Genomic DNA, 20977 nt, shown 5'->3' on the forward strand with positions numbered 1-20977 from the left:
CTTGATAGAGGCACTGGGAACTAACGTTGGGTGTCACAATGCCAGGGCACTTCTGTGGGCTAGGCTTGTAAAGGCTCCAGGGCCATTAGCCTAGTACACACCTCTGAACTATGAGTGTACACCTATTACACTAGATGAAGGCATTAAAGGCAGAAGTATTTCTAAATTTGTTAAACAAGATTCACCTCCAGACTCATTAGACAGGATAATGGAATTCGTCTATGTGCAGCTTAACATTATTAAAACCCCTTATCACGTCATAACTAATTATAGGACCCCGTATGTCACCCTTGGCCCATACCTACCACCTGACTAGTATGGAGTTCCTGTTCATTCATCCAAACACCATTCTTCTTTGAGACTTCAACTATCCCTGCGTCAACTGGGCGACTTGTAAATCACAAACATGTATGCCTAGAGATTTCTAGACTTCATTAATACAATCTGTCTGAACTTAGTTGGTCTGCACCACAACTAGAGATGACAAAATCATCCTGGATTTTGTTTTCACCAATATGGAACAGCTCTGTTCCCTACCAATCGTAACATCTTTCCTAGTCAAATTATACCATAAATCAGTCACATTCATCTTAAGACTAAAGCCACAAGCATCCTTGAATAACTCCATATTCAGAGATTATGCTGCATCTAATCTTCTAAATCTGAGTGATGACCTGGCTAAATTCATCCTCTCCTTCCAAATTGGTGACCCTTCTGCATATGCAGAATCCTTTACTGACAAATTCGATGCACATTTTAATTGTTGCATATATGCAACTGTCTTCCCTGAAGTAAGTGTAATGCCAGATTTCAATATATATATATATATATATATATATATATATATATATATATATATATATATATCCGTATGGTAGAAGTCCAATATGAACAGACTCTACAATTAAAGAAAAAAGCTAATTGGACTTAAAAATAAATGTAACTCTCTATTTACCAAAAATGCTGTTGCTAAAGTTATCAAGGAGTTCCCATCTCTGATCCAGTCAATCAAAACAAGTTGCAAGGTAAAAATATCCATCCAGGCTAAAGACAACCATAAAGCTGTTTTTAATTATGTTAGAAACCTCAGAAACAATACTCGGCACTCTGCAGAGCTAATAGTAAAAGATATCACGTACTCAGACTCAAAGAACACAACCAGTCAACTAGTGGATAAACTTAGCTCAACTTCAACCCCACCACCACATCACATAAGATGTCCACACCACCCCATCTGATCTCCTAAAAACAAGTCTACAAAGGGCTGTTCAAGTCCAGAAACACTGCTTCTATGGGGGCAGGTGACATACCATGGTGCCTACTGGAGAGCCAGAAATGGGATTTGTGAAACCCCCTGCAGAGGCTGTTCAGTATCTGCCTCCAAACAGGCCTTATGTTGGATGAGTGGAGGACAACAGCAGTCAACCCTCTGCACAAAGGTGAGCCACAAAGGACGTGGGTAATTATAGTCCCATAAGTCTGATCAGTCTCTTTGTAATGCTATGGAAATACTCTTTACAGAGTTAATAAATAAAACATAGGCAACCTACAAACTCTTGACGCTAGCCATTTTTGCTTTGGCAAGGTCAGATCCTACCTACTTAACCTGGTTGACTTCTTCGATAAGATTACTGAAGCAGTGGCTAAGGATAAATCGGAAACACCACATATGTGGATCTCACAAACCACGATAAATGCAATTCCCTGTGTGACCAGTCATCCTAGCTATGCACCGTAACTTACTGCTAGACTGTCAAGTCAACGGCACATGGTTTTCACTATTTCATAGGGGGGCAAGCTCCCCTGCACCCCCCATGTGGAGGGCTGTGCCCCCCACACCCCCTGGAAATTATATATGCAAACTCCAAGATTGCACTACAGTGAGGAAATGAGGAAATTCCCTGTTCCTCATTGTACCACAATCTCCACTCACAATACTGAACTCAGACTACCGAATTACACTGCACATTTGGTATTGTGTATTCGTTGTAGTCTGGCTCAGCATTGTGCCCTTTTGAAAAGTGTCTTTCAAACACATGCCATTCGATCACCAGCACTATGAGATTTCAAGAGTAAACTTATATGTATATAGGAAGCTTGGGGAAGCTGTCCTAAAATCCTGGGGCATTTGCCATTTTTCATCTTTATTCATAGGAAAAATACTGTCCAAATTGGGACTTCTTTGCATGTAGAGGTACAGATGGTAGCTCAAAGTATTTACAATATGCACAGTTTATGTGGAAGGAGAAAGTAATAAAAGGCAGGTATGAAAGAAGATTATTCAATGTTCTTTAGTAGGAAGGTAAAACAAGAGAGGGGAAGGATAGGAGTGAAGATTATTTGGATTAAGAACCAAGTACAGTATTTAATATTCAAAGAGACTGAGATATAAGAAATAAGTAGTATGACATACCATATCCTTTTTGTAGCAGTTACAAATGGCCTCATTATGTGGAATTTATTTTAGCTGGCTATGGAATTCTTCGAAGGTTGATGATGAACGGATTTTTTTTTTTTGTTGTTGAAGGGTTTGACTTATACAGGGAACCATTTTTAAGAAACTACGTCAGAATTATCATGGGGTAAGCAGAAAGGGTGGCTTGTGTGTCTGAGATCTTAGATTGCAGCTTGTTTATCTGCAGGCAAAAAGGGGCAAGGTCTTTAGATATAGTTTCTTATAAGTTAAAATATTCTCTTGCATTTTTCCTAAAAATGCTTATACATTGCATCAAAATAAATAAAACCTTACATTTTCATTTAGTTGAAAATGCAAACACAAAATGCAGATTAGCACATCTATAAAATATACAACAAACAGATCTGCAGAAAATCTGCAGTTTGACTTCACCATACTAGTAATATGACAGAATGTTTAGTGCTAAGGGCTATGCCCCCTATATTAATATGACAAAATGTTTAGTGCTAAGGGCTATGCCCCCCTATATTAGTGTGACAGAATGTTTAGTTCTAAGGGCTATGCCCCCTGTAGTAATATGACAGAATGTTTGTTGCTAAGGGCTGTACCTCTTGTGACGTTGTGAGGTATTGCCAGCTGTACCAGGAGAAGAAAGACAGTGTATGTGTGGCATATGCAAGTATGGCTGGCTAAAGATTTGCAAATAAGCTTATATCATTTTACTGTCACATTAGTTTGCACAGGTGCTTGTATTAAGAAATGTATTTGTAAAAGTTGCATATGTTAAAAATGCTGCAGCACAATCTTAACAGAGTTCTGAAGGTGAATTGTGCCAGTCAGGTGACTAAATGTGATGTAATTCTGTAACCAGCTGAAGGATGGAACTTTGACAGCAACAGTCTGTTTGTTTTTGTTTGGAACCTGGTAGAAAAGATATATGTCAGTTATCCCAGTTCAGTTGTAGTTGATGAGTCCGTTCATTTGGTGTGTAATATCTCATCTTTCCCTGTGGAAGTGAGCATCTCAGCAGTACATCTTGCCTTGCAATATTAAGTGAGTTAACTAGGGACAATTTTCTTTAGTTCAGTTAGGAATAATACAGTGAGATTAGTTTAGTATTAATTTTTTCTGCATCTGTGAGATTCTGTCCAAGTTTATTTTTATATTTCCTGTGACTGAAACTCAATTGTTTATTGTAACTAAATATTATGTTTTCTACTGTTCTGTCTTTTATTATCCATTATTAAATATTCTTAAACCTTTTAATTGTGGCTGGTCTTTTAGAGAATGCTTTTAACATCTTGAGAGTACTTAATTTAGTGACATTGTGGCCACTTTGATAAGCTTTACTGCTTCGGTCACACACTACCATTTATATCGGTATTAATTTGACACAGTATATTTGGTTATTGTTTGTAAGAGTCTTAGAGTATATGACTGGTGGGAGCAATCTACCTTATAGTGTGGAGAGAGGGGACACAGCTGGTGAATCTGTGCCAGCCTTTCCTAGATATTGTGTGTGTGTGTGTGTGTGTGTGTGTGTGTGTGTGTGTGTGTGTGTGTGTGTGTGTGTGTGTGTGTGTGTGTGTGACATCAGATATTCAAGTGTGTGTGTGTCAGATACTTGGAACTGGGACACAGTGTGCCAAGTTGTGTGTTATTGGGTCTAGAGAGACAGAGAGTCCAGTCCAAGGTCTGGAGCATGTTCACGGTGTAATGTTGGGGGGAAATTGTGCTTGATACAGAGAGCTGTATCTGAAATCTTTGTAAATCCATTCCTGTTTTAGTGACCGCCTGTCACCGGTGTCAGTGGTGAGGATAGCGGCTCCTTGATTACTGGCCCAGGGGAAAAAGGGACCGTCAAACCCCCTATAGTAATATGACAGAATGTTTAGTGCTAAGGGCTATACCCTCTACATTCCCCACAGACTGACTTACAAGTATATTAGCTCTGAGGATATACTCCCTTATTATAAAGGAAATGCTTCTTTTTTTTTATTAAAAAAAGAGTATTCCCTGAAGTCTGTGGCACTGCTGTCAAGTCTATTTGAAATCATCGAAGGACCTCATTGACAAACGGCATTTCATCGGAAATGCCATTCATCGTATTCCACTCTTATGGGGGGGGCTCGCTAATTATATATACCAACTCTGAGATCACATTACAGTGAGGAAAAGGCAAATTGTCCGATCTTCAATGTACAGTGATCTCAGTATGGACAGTTCAACGAATGGTATGTTCGATGTAAGAGCACCAAAAATGCCATTCGGTGAACTGAATTTCCAAAGATTTAATATAGACCTGCTGCCAAGGTGTTACTATATTTAGTTATCGGTGGGGTGCAGGTGCTAAAAGGGGCATTTCTGTATTGCTTAAATGAGACACTAAATTCGTGCTTTCCAAGTAAACTCTGCATAAAGTAGCCATGTAACATTTTTTTATAATTTCTGTTGTCAGTTTTGTAGTATTAGAAGCTTCGAGAAGCACGGTTTAAAAAGGCAAGCATAACTTTCACTCAAACTGATTGTATTCCCAAAGTAAGTGTACATTGCTTTTCACTGTGCATGTGTGCGTGTGCACGTGTGTGTAAGACCATGACTACTGATAGTAAAATGCAAACAGTTATAACACTGGACAGTTGAACTTTGATGGTATAATATTTGTACATCGGATGTTTTATCTATGGCTAATAGGCCATCCATCCCATCAGGACTGATCTTAGCAATTGTGGGGCCCATTTGGGACCATTTTGTTTTGAAACCCCCCAACCCTCCCACCTATTACCTGAAACATGCTTTATACCCACTGGCCTCATGAACTTCTAATTATTTCATGTTTGGAATCATGAATATATGCTATTATTGTGTATTGAAACAAAATAATATATAGGTTTATTAGTTTATATTTTTGTCATAAAACATGTTAAAACAGAAGTAGTCTACTTTGCTCCTGGATTACCCCTAGATTAAACATCTCCTGCAGTTCCTCTCTCGGGTTCTGCTTAAGGTACATTGGATCTATATAATCAGATCCTGGGACCATGTGTATAGATTACTTATTAACTCATTAATACACCTAGTAAACATGTCCCCAAACTCCTGTAGAACTGGTGGGATACCCTGAATTTGGGGTGGAGATACCTGCTGTTAGAGCCCTTCTCTTGTGGGGTCTTTTGGTAATAAATTAAGGAGATGTGTGGTGTGTTTACTTTTAACAGCAACTAAGTACATGCCCCTATGGTTGTGTGTGTGACCACAAATAAAACGTGTGAATTCATTTTCCGCATATTCACACACACACACACACACACACACACACACACACACACACACACACACACCCTCTGAAGATGTATATGCTCACAGACATTTGCACATGCTCACTTCATGTTTGTCTACTGACAAATTGGAGAAATAACAGTTCAGCTAAGCTATGTTTCAGTGTTGTGGAAGAAACCAGAGCATCTGTATAAAACTCTCTCCTCAGCACAAGCATGTGCAAGCCAGAGCAACAATTACACTGATTTTATCAAATGGAATACATTGTGTGACACTGCACCTGCAGGTACAGTTCAGTGACTATATAACTGTGATAACTTAACAGGGTTAAGTCACTTTTATGCACAAACAGTTTATGCATTTACTTATTGACTCTGTGCATGTACCTCAAATGTCTGGTTGTGATTTAAAAAAATGCCACAGCAAAAGCTTTCCAACTTGCTTCTCACAAACTCAAACCAGTCTGGCAAAGCCAGATTAATGTCTGCTTATCCAGACAACAGCAGTATCAATCATTTCCATCTAGAGACAGCCCCCTATACCCAATAGTGATAGCCATTTTTTGACTGAGTATGCCTTAGGCATCTGATTATAATAAAAATAATAATTACTATAGTAATTTATTCCATCTCTGTTTCGTAGAAATGCACTCTAACCAACCATAGTAAAGTACTCCAGCTTGCTTCACACAAATATGCATTAGCACTACAAAGCCAGAATAATGACTGTTTAACATTGATCAGTAACAGTAGGCCATGGTCACTCACTTTAATCGATAAACAGCCCCCGTACATAATGATTACAGGAACTTTGTGAACACCTTTGATGTATCATTGTAATGAAATAAATTTAAGAAATGGCCACAGTAATTTATTTGGGCTGTTTTAAAAATAAACCATAGATAGCCATATCATCTTGGTTCACAGAAATAGTCAGAAATTTATTTTAGCTCTGATTAAAAACAATATTCTGTTTCTTCAGGTAGCTGAAGCAAAAGGAAAATAACGTAATTCTGCATTTTTGTGCTCAGCAGTCTACCGTAGACCCACTGCTGCATCTGAGAGTTCATTTTAGTTGAACAGTAACTCTATCCCTATGGATACCCATTTAACTGCATCTGCTTTCACAGCTAAATAAAATCAATGCCTGGAGTTTGCTTCTTAACAGGAACATTAGAATGCCTCTCTGCTTTTTTAAGACTCAAAATAAAGGTCGTTTCTTATAATCGGGTACACTTGAGAGGCATGCATATCTGAAAAAACTAATAATGTTAGCTGCTACACTCTACATAAGTTGCACCCTGACTTTAGCATACTCTTGCAGATCCTAATGATGCTGATGCCTGTAGATTTCTGATGCTGTTGTAGTCATTATCAACCATTATTAAATACTTCTGGGTTTTCTGCTTAGTTCTACCTACCATGAACTAGACATTTGAGGCTTTGCGATTTGTAGTATAACTTTGTGGGTGGAACTGAGCAGGAAATAAAGAAGTGTATTTCACTTTCTTTACCGGGTACTACAGCTGCTGCTACTTCCAACAGGGTCAGTTATGCCCAAGACCGGCCATGGATGCAGGGCCCCTGAGGGAGTGGGGCCCTATTGGGCCAAATGGGTCTAAAGCTGACCCTGCATCCCATATATTTAATCATTGTTTGTGACTCCTTGTCATGTTTAGTAGCTTGTTTTAGCTTTTTTAGCCTTTTTGTAATAAGTGGTTCCTGACGCAATTCTCTGCAAATAGGCAACAATGTAATGTTCTGTATAAGGTTGTATCTGATCTAATATTATGTTTCTGGATAGCATGTTGCCCATGAATATTTTTCTAGGCACATGGATTGCCTTTACATTAACATGTCTTAGTCTCATGGTCAACATTTGGCATCTGTAAAATGCTTTGTTCAAATTGCAGGAATTAATTAGTGGAACCAGCAGTTTGTGGCCAGCATGGAGATGGAAAGTCTCTTACCCTAGTAGGTAGTATGAGAACTTCTGACATGCCTACATGCTCGAAAGGCACTCTTTTTCAATTTGTGAATATGTATGTTCAGCATTGCTTAGCATTTTGGAACAATAAGCAAGAGGCTGTAAAGCTTGCCTATCCATCTGGAGTAAATTTTCTCCTAGACCATAGCTACTGGCATCAGCTCTCACTGGTGTAGATTTTTGTAATGCCTAGGTAGCTGAGTACTGGAGCAGTTGTTATCGTTTGTTTCACTCTGTTGAAAGCTTGGGCTTGAGCATTTCTGCATGAGCAGATGTTTCTTTAGAAAGTCTGTCAATGGTCATATTGTGGGCAGATCTGGTACAAATTTGCCCAAGAACTGTATCATGCATAGAACATGACATGGCTCAGCTACACAGGTTGAGCAGTTGTTTGCTCTGCTATTACTTTGACCTTACTAGAATCTAACTCAAATTCCACTAGCATTTATGCTGTGACAGAAGAAGTATGTCATCCCAGACTTCCCGAAAGAACATTTGTCTCTATTCATTTTTAATGGTTTGGAGCATTGCCTCCAATCTTACTTCATGCATCTTGTTATCAGAACCAAAGCATAGCACATCACCCACAACAACAGTGACACCTTCATGCCCTTTTAACAGATTACTCATCTTGCACTGAAAATGTTCTAATGCTGAAATAGTCAGTTTAAAATAAAAGAAATTCCATTTGGTATAGTAAAGGTTGACAGCTCTTTCTGTGCCTGTCTATAGGAATGTCTGCCAAACCCATTTGAAGCATGTAATGTGGAAAACACTTTGGTGTCAACCAGCTGAGGTGCGTGCAGCATTGTGTAGGTTTGGCAGAATAAACCAACCACTCTCACAACTGCAGCTTTGCACTTTTTCAAATCAACACATAAAATTGTCTAAGGCCAGCTTCGAGAGAAAAATTGCACAGGACACCAAGGATAATCACAAGGCTTTCTTTAGTTATGTTAGGAACCTGGGTGGTAATTCCCAGATATGCTCAGAATTAGTCCAAAATGACAAAAAATGCACTGAACCCGCAGACATTGCCAACATCCTAGCTGACAAGTTCAGCGCAAACTTCTCTCCCCCCTCCCCACCAAAAGGGCAAATACCTATCCCAGCAGAGTGCTGCCCCCCTGACATCTCCGATGCTCAGGTAAGAGCCGCCCTCTCCAAAGCAAAAAACACGGCATCAATGAAACCAGACGGTGTCCCGGGCTGCGTCCTACATGAACTCCAAGAAGAGCTAAACTCAAACATAAAACTACTGTTCAATCTCAGCCTTACTACAGGATATGTGCCCAGAGAGTGGCGTACAGCAACAGTGGTCCCTCTCCATAAAGGTGGTGCCTCAACGGATCCTGGAAACTATCGCCCCATAAGCCTGACTAGCTTGGTCTGCAAAGCTATGGAAAGGATCATCATGGACCTCATAAATAAAGATATTGGGGACCTACAGACACTGGATCCTACCCAGTTCGGCTTTGTTAAGGGCAGATCCTGCCTCTTAAACCTGGTTGATTTCTTTGAAACAGTCACCAAGGCCATTGGCGAGGGAAAGGTGGTCCACACAGCCTACCTGGACCTCGCAAAAGCCTTCGATACAATACCCCACTCGGGCATTATAGATAAGCTCACAAGCTTAAATATAAACCCCTATGTCACTAGATGGATTGTAAACTGGCTCAAGGACAGAACCCACATGGTTAGAATTGCTGGAGCCATGTCAGACTCCAAACCAGTTACAAGTGGTGTCCCACAAGGCTCAGTCCTGGGACCTCTCTTGTTCGGTATATATTTCTCAGAGGTACAGGCCAACATGGAAGGACTGTGGCTGACCAAGTTCACAGATGACTGCAAACTGGGCACCATAATCGACTCTCCAGCCGACACAAGCATCCTCCAAAAGGGCCTCATAGAAACAGACAACTGGTGCCAGAGCCATGGCCTCAAGCTAAATGCCAAAAAGTGTATAGTCATCCCCTTTGGCAAAAACAAAGTGCCCAGAAATTACCACATAGGTGGTAATCCATTAAGTACAGAAGAAGTCATTAGGGATCTGGGGACCCAAGTTGATAGCAATCTCTCATTTGACAACCACGTGGCCAAAGTGGTTAGAAAAACATTTTATATAGCCCACCTAATCATAAAGGGATTCACATCTAGATCAGGGGAGGTCATCGTGCCTCTTTACTCATCCCTCATCAGTCCCATAATTGAGTACAATGCCCCTTTTGGGATGTACCTTACCAGACACCTGCAGCAACTGGAAAGACCCCAAAAGTACCTCACCAAGAGGATCAAAGGGCTCAAACAGATGCAAAAACAAAACTGGAAAGCAGAACCAAGCTGGATAAAAACGGCACGGACTGTTTTATTCAAGGTAAGCGCTTTCAGCTAAGCAAATGCCCAGCCTTCATCAGACAAAAGTCACTCCACACAGCTCTATTTTTATATAAAAAAGTAGTTCACTTTCATTAAACGTTAATAAACCAATCACTGTCATGAATCAATTTAAAATGGTTACACCTATAATCATCATATTATAAAACCTTCCTTTCTTAATCTTTTTAGTCAGTGTCAAACAAATGTTTACTCAAGAAGCACCAAATCATACAAACAAACAAATATAAAGTGTATATAATACAACAAAGTTACAAGCTACATTAAAAAAACACTCAATAGCATAAAAACTGAATGCTTAAGGATAGTAACATAATTAAATATATTATTCAAAGAGAAGCTGTCTCACATTAAAGTTGCTATAACATGCTATATAAATTGCCAAATAGCATTTACCTAAGAAGAGCTTTAAGTTTAAGCACACACTTTATGGATGCAAAATCATTTAACCCTGGGGGGAGATGAGCACATGTTCTAATTTGCCAGAATAACTCTTGCTCTTCCAAATACAACTGCCAGGGTCCTCCTCTTATATCATTTCTAACCTGGTACAACACACAAAATGCAAAACAATGATCAGGGAAATCTGAAATGTGCCTAGCAAGTGCATTTGTGAGGTCCTTCCTACCTGTGGCATACAGGTGTTCATAAATTCTTTTCTTTATTTTTCTCTCTGTTTTGCCTATATAGAAGGAAGGACATTTCTCACATAAAGCTACATATATTACTCCCTGTGTATCACAGTTGTAATTACCCTTGATGAAATAATTTTTCCTGTTAATGTACACTTTCTTATCATTGTGAATAAATTTACATTGTGGGCACATACCACATTTTCGCATACCCTTTATTTTATCTTTTGGTTTATCTACGACCATTTCAACAAGATTTTTGAGGTTAATACCCCTTCGATATGTGTATTTTGGAAATGTACCCAAAACCTTAACTAGAGCTCTGTCTTCTAGTATGATGCTCCAATTCTTAGCCACTACTTCCCTTATAAATTTAAAGTCCACACTGTATGTGAACAAAAAGTTAATTCTAGGGTGAACAGAGGAATCCGTATTCATGATGCCATTGTTAGCTCAAACAGATGCCATATGCTGCCCGGTTAAAGAAACTCCAGCTCTACTCAGTGGCATACCGCCTGTTCAGAGGCGATCTGTGCCTGACATATAAAGCCATGTCCAATCCGGAATTAATGGACATGCTGCACCTCAGAAAATCCAAATCCCATCGAGCTACACGCTCGAGAGACTTGAACCTCAGCACTGAAATAAATAGGACATGCTGGAGGGACAGATTCATAACCCAAAGGCTCCCTTCACTCTGGAATAAAATCCCAGTCCAGGTTAGGCAGAGTCCCTCATTGACTCTCTTCAAGAGGAATCTTGATGAGTGGATGGGAGATCATAGGTTTACCCCGGGTATCACTTCTGTGTCACTGTTAGATAGAAGCACAGTATACTAACCTCGAAAAAGGGCATAGCAAAATAAATTTAAAATGAGTGGCGAAAGCCAGACACATTCTGGCTAGGCTTATAAATGCCCTAGGGCAGATAGCCTAGTATGAACCTATGAACCTATGAACATATTTACCCAGTTTCATTGTATTTGTTTCCATTCCGCCTCTACTTTGGTTAGTATAGAAATGGCACTTTTCTGGGTGTGGTTGAGGTGTATGGGACACTTATCTGGCTTAAGCTTTATGCTTATTATCTCACAATTAAGCAGGCCAGCTCACCAAACACACCCATATTAATTTTATTTATTCTGGCAATCAGCCTCGACTCGTATGCTATAGTCTTGCTGAGCAGATTACGTATGTACAGACTTTCCGGATCATAAACCCAGAATTCACACTTACAGCACTTCCACTCAGACATTGCTAGAATCTAGTATTTGAGTTTCCCTACATGGGAAATGCGTATTTCCATTTCTGATTCATACGACTGCTGATGTTTCAAGATGCTTCTTATGCAGCACATGATACTACTGTAACATCAGCCCCTGTATCGATCTTAAAGCTTACTGGGGTGTCATGAAGTGGGAGCCTGACTTGCTAGTTTGATGCAGTCATACCTCTCAACTGTCCAGAATTTCACAGAATTTCCAGATTTGTGCCTTGTATTTATGGCCCATACCTAAAAAATGTGTGGTTTTCTATCAAATGACTGAGATCGAAGTCACTAAATAATGACAGACATATGAGTTTCAGACTTCATGTCCCTCAGAAAAATGAATGCCAATGCAAAACCTGTTATTCTACGTTTCGAAGACCAGTGTTTAAAATCTGTCATTGATAAGGGCCTTTGTCCAGAATTCTTACTAGTAGCGGTTGAGATGTGTGGCTCAGTGTTTGGGACGGTCACTGAATGCTTACTTTTCTAGCAAAGCAAATAAACAAAGTGGCAGCTGCAAAGTCTGTAATGAAAGCTGATCTGAGAGGGAGCTCCTGCCTCAGTGAGAAACATTTTTTGCAGGGTTGCTCTCAAGCAGTGCCTGTTACTGGTTCTAGTCATGAGATTGAAGAGGTCTGTTTGCCTCCCTTATGATCTAACAACATGCATGCTGTGTCATGCTGACTTCTATTGCATAATGTAGACCTGTCAGACTGCTTGTGTAAACCTGCTTGCATTTTTGTTCGGCCTTTGATGCATTGCGCTTTGAAATCTGCTGTTTGCTGTTCTGATTACAAAAGTATTACCACAGGTATATGTGCTAAACTATTGATTAAACCATTGGTGGATTGCCATAGTAGCCATGTAAAAGAGCTGAAGTTATGCCATCATATCAAGTTTAAGATGATTTCTTTATTAGTCATCAGTTTGTAAACAAGTAATAATTTTACATTTGGTAAATACTGTTTTAAACAAGTAAATAAGATAACCCTTTATGTTTGCCTCAGTTTGCTGATATTCCATTGCCATATCCAAATGTGTATGTATGTCTTTTTATGAAACGTGTTTCCAGTACAGTTACCAATGTCATGACATAAACCTAAATACTGTGTTAATAAATTGCTGTCTGGTTGCATAGGGCAACATTTAAACTAGTTGTTTTAGATTATCATAGTAATATTTCTGCCACAAATTATATGTGGACTAGCATCTCTGTAGCATTGATATACAAGCTATCTCTCGCCTGCCTGTTTTATAACTAATGTGCTCTCATAAATGCAAGAAACATTCACATCGTGAAGCAGAGTATATTCATAGAAGCCAGTGTTATGCTTGCAGACTTGCAAACACTAGCTACTGATCACTTTTTTAGGACAGATGACGTAATCTTTTACAACAGTCCAAGACAAGAGCAAAGGATTAATGAAAAATGAACGGTTTACTTGTGGAAAACAGAGCCTACCGAAATTATTAAATGTAACATGATCAACGTTTAATGTGTTACAGATATGTAATTGTGAATTGTTAACCACAAAATATTCAGCTGTCTGATGCTGAGTAATTGATTTTTCATTACAGTCTAGATCTGTGCAGCATTTTACTGCGCTGTACATGGTATGTGGCTTGCTGTGATGTTTTGGATCATAGTTTGACAGCCTGTTACCTGTTGCAGTGCATTAGGGCATCATCGGAGAGAAATAAGGGGATGCAATCTCCTATTCCCTGAAGCGATTTCTGTGTAAAACAAGAATAGCCTTTATGACATTTGGCATGGACCATGTTGACCTACCTTTTCACATCTTTGCATTGCTCTTCACCCAGTGTGTTGCTGCATGTGGAGTAACACAGTTGGCCTTATTAATTCATAGGCAGTCCACAGCATGCAGAGACTGACTGGGCCCGGTGTGTCTCCACCAAGTTGTTTGTCCGGTACTTTTATTTCTGTAGGTGGTATGTCTTGGCGTGTTAATTTAACGGAGAGCCTGTAGATAATTTAGGTCAAAAGAGCTGTTGAAGTAGGGAATACATTTCTCATCAACTGTCTTGTCAGTGACATGGAAGGACTTTGCCTTCAGCAGTGTTTGAAAAGTATGTCATGTTGAATATTACTTTTTGGAAATGTCATTTTTAAATCTGTTTGTAGCTGGAAAAATGATTACTAATATCTTCTCTGTTTTTGTTCTTTACAGGAACTGAAAGGTGGAAAAGCATATTCAAAGGTATGTCTAAAAGACGTTGCATCCTTTTTTTTTAGTGACATTTTGCTTTTTCCCAGTGTAAAGTTGCATGGCATGTAGTATTTTCCAGTTTACAAATTACTCGCAGTAAAAATAAGAATACTTTTTCATTTAAAATATAAAAACACACACACACAGCTTAGTAAAGTCATTCACAAGATGAAGCTTGCGTGACATAAAGCTGATGAAGATGGTTCACAAATATTGACTGCTAAGATGTGCAAGGCCCTTTGTTATCCCTTGTGACAGATTACATGCATTTATTTAGGTGTGTTTAAATGTTTACAAGAGACTGTGTTTATTTTCTGACCTGGAAGCAGCAGGCAGTACCATTTCTCATCTGCCAAATGTTACAGAAAGCAAACAGTTTTGTTTGCTGTACAATGCCTAAACATAGTCTGCATGCAATTATGACAGCAGATCCTGGAGAAATGTTTACTGCATTTTTTGTATCTTCCGAGTATGAAGATAGCTGCTTCCAAAGTGTGAAGTTGTAATCCTCAGTATGTTAAATTTACACACAAAAACTGGTTGGGAAAATGCAGACTTGTATTTATAATTGTTTCCGTTTTAAAATAATGGACATGCAGTGGATAAATACATTAATGGGTTTGGTTTGTTTTTATATTAAGTGTACATATAAAATAACTTGTAGATAATGGCAACATCTGAATCATGTATTCTGGTTTGCACAGTTACAACACATTTGTTTTCCACCCTACCCTGCAATTGCATTTATTTTCATTTGTGTCTGTTTTTCTGCCTTCAGTCAGCTACCATGGAAACACACAGTTCTAATCTACTACTCTTTCGGTGAGGAAGGAAAGGAAATCACTTCCCAGTTCTGATTCAGTCTGATTGCCTTATATTTGCCAGCTGTACTGTACCTGTCCTGTTTACTTAGTGACTGTAAAATGGATCAGACTCAGTAAATGCCTGTTTTCAGGGTTAATCTGAAAGTTTTTGTTGATGTACTTGAGTTGAGCACTAGATAAATGCAATTTGGGAGACTCCGATCTAGGTTTTATAGGAATCAGCATGGTGCTCGATAGCCATATGGTGTGCTGGTTGGCACTTCACTCTGCCACCATAGACTTCTTGCATATAAACTACCACAAGTAGATTACGTTCTGAGGTGCATTGAAACCAGCATTCGCTAACATCCTGCTGCGAAAAGCAGGTGCAGAAACAGTGGTTGAGGGTTAGTTTGGACTTTGATAGAAATGCAGTATAGAAGAGGCTGTTCAGATTTATCTCCTGCCTTTGTCTTCTTACTGGATATCCCTAACCATGTGATTTAAGAACCAGATATGCAGTTGTACTAGTACACATTCATTACATTGTTTTACAGAAAAGGCATGAATATGTTCAGAACTTCAGTTATATGTTCTGACTCCTGAGTAAGATCAATCTGCTCGGGGTGAAACCAGTCTGAAGCTGTGTTTATATCCAATGTCTTGTACCCCTTTGCTTCTGTGCCCAACATAAAGGAAGGGAAAGGAAGAGGTACTATTTTTGTCCTTGTATGAAACATGAAATGAAAATGATATACTTACATCATTAAGTTAAATGTAAAATGTAAGCAAAGTGCAGACATTCAATGAGTGAGCATAAATTAAGTAGTAAATTAATATGTGCATAAAAAATCATTTTCATTAAATGGCAACAATAAAAATACTTTGTTTTACCAGGTTGTCATAAAAACGAGGTTAACTCTGATGGTGATAAAAGGCTATTTATTTAATAATGTAAACAGTCTTTTATTGTTAGCTGCTTCCTAGTTCAGGACAGCAGTTATAGTTTTGAACACTTTGGTGGTTTCTGCAGAGTGCATTTCAGGATAAGATTATAAAATACACTTTTAGAGTGCGACCATTTCTATCTCAGCAGTTTCATATTTCCTGTTTTTTAGTAAGAATGTTGTGCTTTGCACTTACCATGGGTAGACTGGACCTTTGATTTTGGAGGAGGGGATTGTCCACCCACTTGGCTACATTATAGAGACACATATCAGTTTCTCCCCTGTAGCCCAAAGCAGACTTTTAACAGGTTTGTGTCTCTTCCGGCTATTTAGCAATGCTGACATTCTTAAATGAGGTTGTTTGGAAGCCATCCAACATTCTGAAATGTGCTGCCACAATGGAAACTCACCTGATGTACGTTAATGCATCGAGCCTGTCAGCTGAATTACACGAAAGATGAAATGGGGTTATCATTTTAAGAGCAAAACATCCTTTTCAAAATCAGATTGTTGCCAAATATCATATCACTTAGCAGTCTAACTGTAAAATGGTAGAAAGGAGGTGGAGGTTTGTGTTGGGTAGGGTGGGCAATTAGGTGCTGTCTTTGTTGACATTAAAAAAAAAAAAAAGAGGAACTTTCAGCAAAACAGTGGAACTGCTCGTGGCTGAAATTGCTTATGTTTTTATTTGTATTTCTTTGACTGCTTTAGACCTTGGCAGAGCTGTTTTCAAGAGGGTACCTGAAGAGAAGAGCTCTCAACAGTGCATAAACGATTAAATAACTAACCCAAATAATAAATGATTCAAGAAGAATATAAGAAGTAGAAAGAATGCTTTAAGACATCACTAGCAGTCTGAAGCTGCAGTACACTTACAGAAAATATGCAATGGATACAGACAGCACTAGACATAGGATTAATTACTAGACAACATGGAACATCTAGTAAATCTACCTAGAACTAAGAACTGCATTAAAACGATTTTATATTTCTAGGCGAGTTCCTGTCCATAGAAAAGTATTAGGATAAGGATAGTGGCCCATGCCGTCTCCTTGGAGCTGTCTTTTAGCACCTTCGTGGAAGCAGGAACTGCTATGTCAGGGTGGGTGCTGTCAATTCTTTAATACTCCAATTATTTATTTAATGAATTAATTAATTTCACATTTGTTAAGAGTGTAATTGCACAAGTAACAAATATGCCTGTGAAATCAGACTTCAAAGACTTAAATAATATAAGCATCCAGTGCCCTCCATATATTAACTAATTATTTAAGCGTAGGTGCATATAACTTTAAAGTTTTAGTCACAGTATTCATGAATTATTCATGTATACTGAGTGATGATTGGTCCACTATGTAATTAATGTACTTTAAAAGTGATGGCTTAATGGGCATGCTCTATCTTGATAAAGTCTCCAATTTTGGAGACGAAAGCGCTTGATTTTTATACATATATCTTTTATTTTGTTAATAAAGTGGTTTTTAAGTACAATTATGCCGATTCAGACCGTTTTTTTTTTTTTTACTAGTACTCCATTTCCAAATCACCGAGGCTTTTGTGTGGTTGTTTAGTTAGTTTTTTATTTGATTTACATTTAAAGAACCCTTACTATCAAAGAAAAATTGCAAGTACGAAGGTACCGCATAACCTCCTTATTCTATGCACCCCAACCCCTGTATAACTGTAACATATTTTAGCCATTGTTTTTCTCCCCAGGTTGTTATTCATGTTCATGTAGAATGGGAACACACTAATTCTTTTTGGGATTCTGAGAAAAAAGTGAAATCCAGGAGTATTCAGAAGTGGGGTGCAGTCAGCAAAGTCAACCAAAGTCTGTTGGTAAAGGGAAGTCAAAGAAGGCTTTAAGGGCGTTCTGTCATAGTGCCATTAAGTCATTCAAGTTTCATGGAGCTAGTGTGATGCTTTGTACAGTTGTAAAGTCCACTGCTGTGAATCGAATGTAACTTTTAGAAATAAACTGCTGATTCTTTGAAGATGCCTTGAACTCCTACTCACTGGTTGATTGAATGGTGTGTAATTCATCATGAACACAGCTTGTTCAGAGACTTGTTCATATATATATATATATATAATGTATGTCCTGAGTTAGTCCTTGTTGTAGCTTGCTAAAGGGCTTGGCAAAGGTCTGATAGCCTAGTACCAACCTATGAACCTGTACGACTGGATGGGAGAAAGGAAATTCACCCCGGGGATCACGTCAGTCGCCCTGCTAGACAGGGGTCCAAGGAAGTAAATAGTGTGGGAAGAAATAGCCAGGGAATTGTTATGGCTAGGCTTGTATAGGCCCTAGGGCTGTTAGCCTAGTACCAACCTATGAACAATTTTCTAGCCGAGTCAAAAATAAAACAAAAAAACATGGTTTTCTATTTGACTTTTGCAGTCCATTAGCATCTGTCATAGTTTTCCCATCTCACTATGTAGTTCAATTGTTCTTAATATTATTTTAACAGTGAAGGACTGCTTGTTAGAGATGCTAAAATTCATTAAAGGCTCTATGTCTGTCCACTTAGCTGGTCTCACAAGGCAACTTCAGTTTTTGTTTTTGGACATTTACCGATTGCTGTAACTTTAGGTGCTGCACTGACTCCTGTAGGCATCTTTGCTATTTTGAAGAGTACTTGAAAAGTAATGTAACTTCCTTTACTCTATTTAACAGAATCATACTTCTGGTACATGTCACGCCTTTAAAAGTGCAAGGTTCTCTTGGTGAATAGTGCAGGGAAATAGCAAACAGTAGTTTTTCAGTAAATGGGGTAGCACAATCCTTCTGTGCTGCTTCCTTCTTTGGAGTACCACAGTAACCCTGAGCTCTGCTGTGCTCAAGATTCAATGTCAAGTTGATAAAGCATCCAGCTAACGTACTGCTCATCTGCTCACAGATTCACATAATAAACTGTATGAATTTCTCCACAAGATGGCCATTTGTTATATATATATAAATGCATCTCTGAGCTTCTCACAGTGGCCAAGTGGTTCATTTCCCAGGAGAAAGCTGTTCGGTAGTCCATTGTTTCTGTTTACTGGAGTTTCGATGAACTGCAGTCTGCAATTTCTGATTTGATAAAGTGGAAATTTGGTAAGTAAAAGTAGATCCATATATATATATATATATATATATATATATATATATATATATATATATATATATATATGGGTCTAGGATATATGCTCGACTAGCATATGTCCGAATCACAAAACATTGAACACACATACACAAAAGCGCTTAACATCGAAAAGCACTTCCGTCTATGTGTAGTTCAAAAAAAAAATCTACGTTTCTGCAGGGCTGCTTCGCCCCTCTGCACCCCCCACCACCCCCTACTTTAATATTCTCACTCCGAGATCGCACTACAGTGGGGAAAAGGGAATTTTCCCTTACCCGCACTGTAGTCCGATCTGTGAAACAGGCATACATACATGGAAGCGCTTTTCGATGTTAAGCGCTTTCGTGTATGTGTGTTCGATGTTTTATGATTTGGACATATGCTAGTCGAGCATGTGTCCGGATATATATATATATATATATATATATATATACATACACACACACACACACACACACACATATATATATATATATATATATATATATATATATATATGTATAATGTATATGAATATACAACAGCCGTATAGTCATATAATCGAAGTGCACGAGATGTAGAAAAAGACTGAAAATAAAAAAAGCTAATTTTTTTTTTTTTTTTTACAGAGGGCTAGCCCCTGTGCACACCCCACCCCCTTCTAATTATATGTACCAACTCTGAGATTGCTCTACAGTGAGGAAAGTACAAACTCTCTGAGCCCCACTGTTCCCGATCTCGCACATAAGAGAAACTGGCATGTTCGATCAGCTGATTTTCAGTCAGTTGCGTCATCAAAAAACATATCATAAGAGATAAAAAGTCTTACTACACTAAACTCCAGACCAACTATTCCAAAAACCCTAAACAGTTCTGGACCTCCAACTCTCTGCTGAATCCCGGAACCAAAAGCGACCCTTGTCCTGACCCCAGTAAAACTGACACAGAAATAGCCACCCTATTCAACTCCTTCTTTACCATCTCTATAGCTGAACTCACCAAGACATTCCCCAATCACAACTCCTCCACTCTCCTCAAACCCACTTCCCCCCACCTTTTCCCAACCTTCCATTCCTAACACCCTCCCACATTTAATCTAAAACCCATCTCCACATCCTACATAAAAAAACTTCCCTCTAAACTTAAACCATGCTCCACTGTCCCTGACAATATTCCCTCACTTTTTCTAAAACTTGCAACAGCTGGCATTGCCATCCCCATCAGCATTCTCATCAATAGATCCATACAGGAATCTTATGTTCCCAAATTGTGGCATTCAGCCTTTATCCTACCCCTCCATAAAGGAGGCAAAAATAATACCACCTCAAACTTCTGTCCAATAGCCATTCTCTCCCCAATCTCAAAAATACTTGAGAAATGCATCCACCTCCTGCTCATGCCTTACCTTACCGATAATCACCTTCTCACCCCGACACAGCACAGTTTTCGTCCTGGACATAGTACAGTAACTGCTCTTCTCTCTTTCTTAGATTTAGTAAACCATGCCCGTGAATCTGGAGAAATTGTATCAACAGTCCTTCTAGATCTTTCCAAAGCATTCGACACTGTTTCCCATACTCACCTTCTGAATAATCTTTCTAACCTTAATCTCTCTCAAAACACCCTAATCAGGTTCAACAGCTACCTCTCTAATAGATTCCAAGCCGTGAAATGGCAAACTAGCACCTCAACCTTTCTACCCACCCCTTCCAGAGTACCCCAGGGATCTGTACTTGGCCCAATGCTCTTCAATGTATTTATTAATGATTTCCATGCTGCCATTCCTAACACTAGTATGCTCTGCTCTTAATCTCCCTGACCTCCAAGCAAAAACTCAGTTGGCCTTTTCAACTACTGAAAACTGGATGCTTCAAAACCATCTCTCCCTAAATGCTAATAAATCCAAAATCCTACTTTTC

General features: G+C 38.9%; 1 protein-coding gene across 1 annotated transcript in view; it reads left to right on the forward strand.

The window, feature by feature from the left end:
* FAM102A (family with sequence similarity 102 member A) overlaps window positions 1-20977 on the forward strand; it is a 770447-nt gene that overhangs the window by 455597 nt on the left and 293873 nt on the right. The window contains exon 3 of the mRNA XM_044058679.1: window positions 14166-14195. Coding sequence (XP_043914614.1) covers window positions 14166-14195 — 30 coding nt within the window. The remainder of the gene's footprint in view (window positions 1-14165; window positions 14196-20977) is intronic.

This window comes from Protopterus annectens, chromosome 16.part0 (assembly GCF_019279795.1).
Source record: "Protopterus annectens isolate FY-2018-M chromosome 16.part0, PAN1.0, whole genome shotgun sequence".
Classification (NCBI taxonomy): Eukaryota; Metazoa; Chordata; order Ceratodontiformes; family Protopteridae; genus Protopterus; species Protopterus annectens.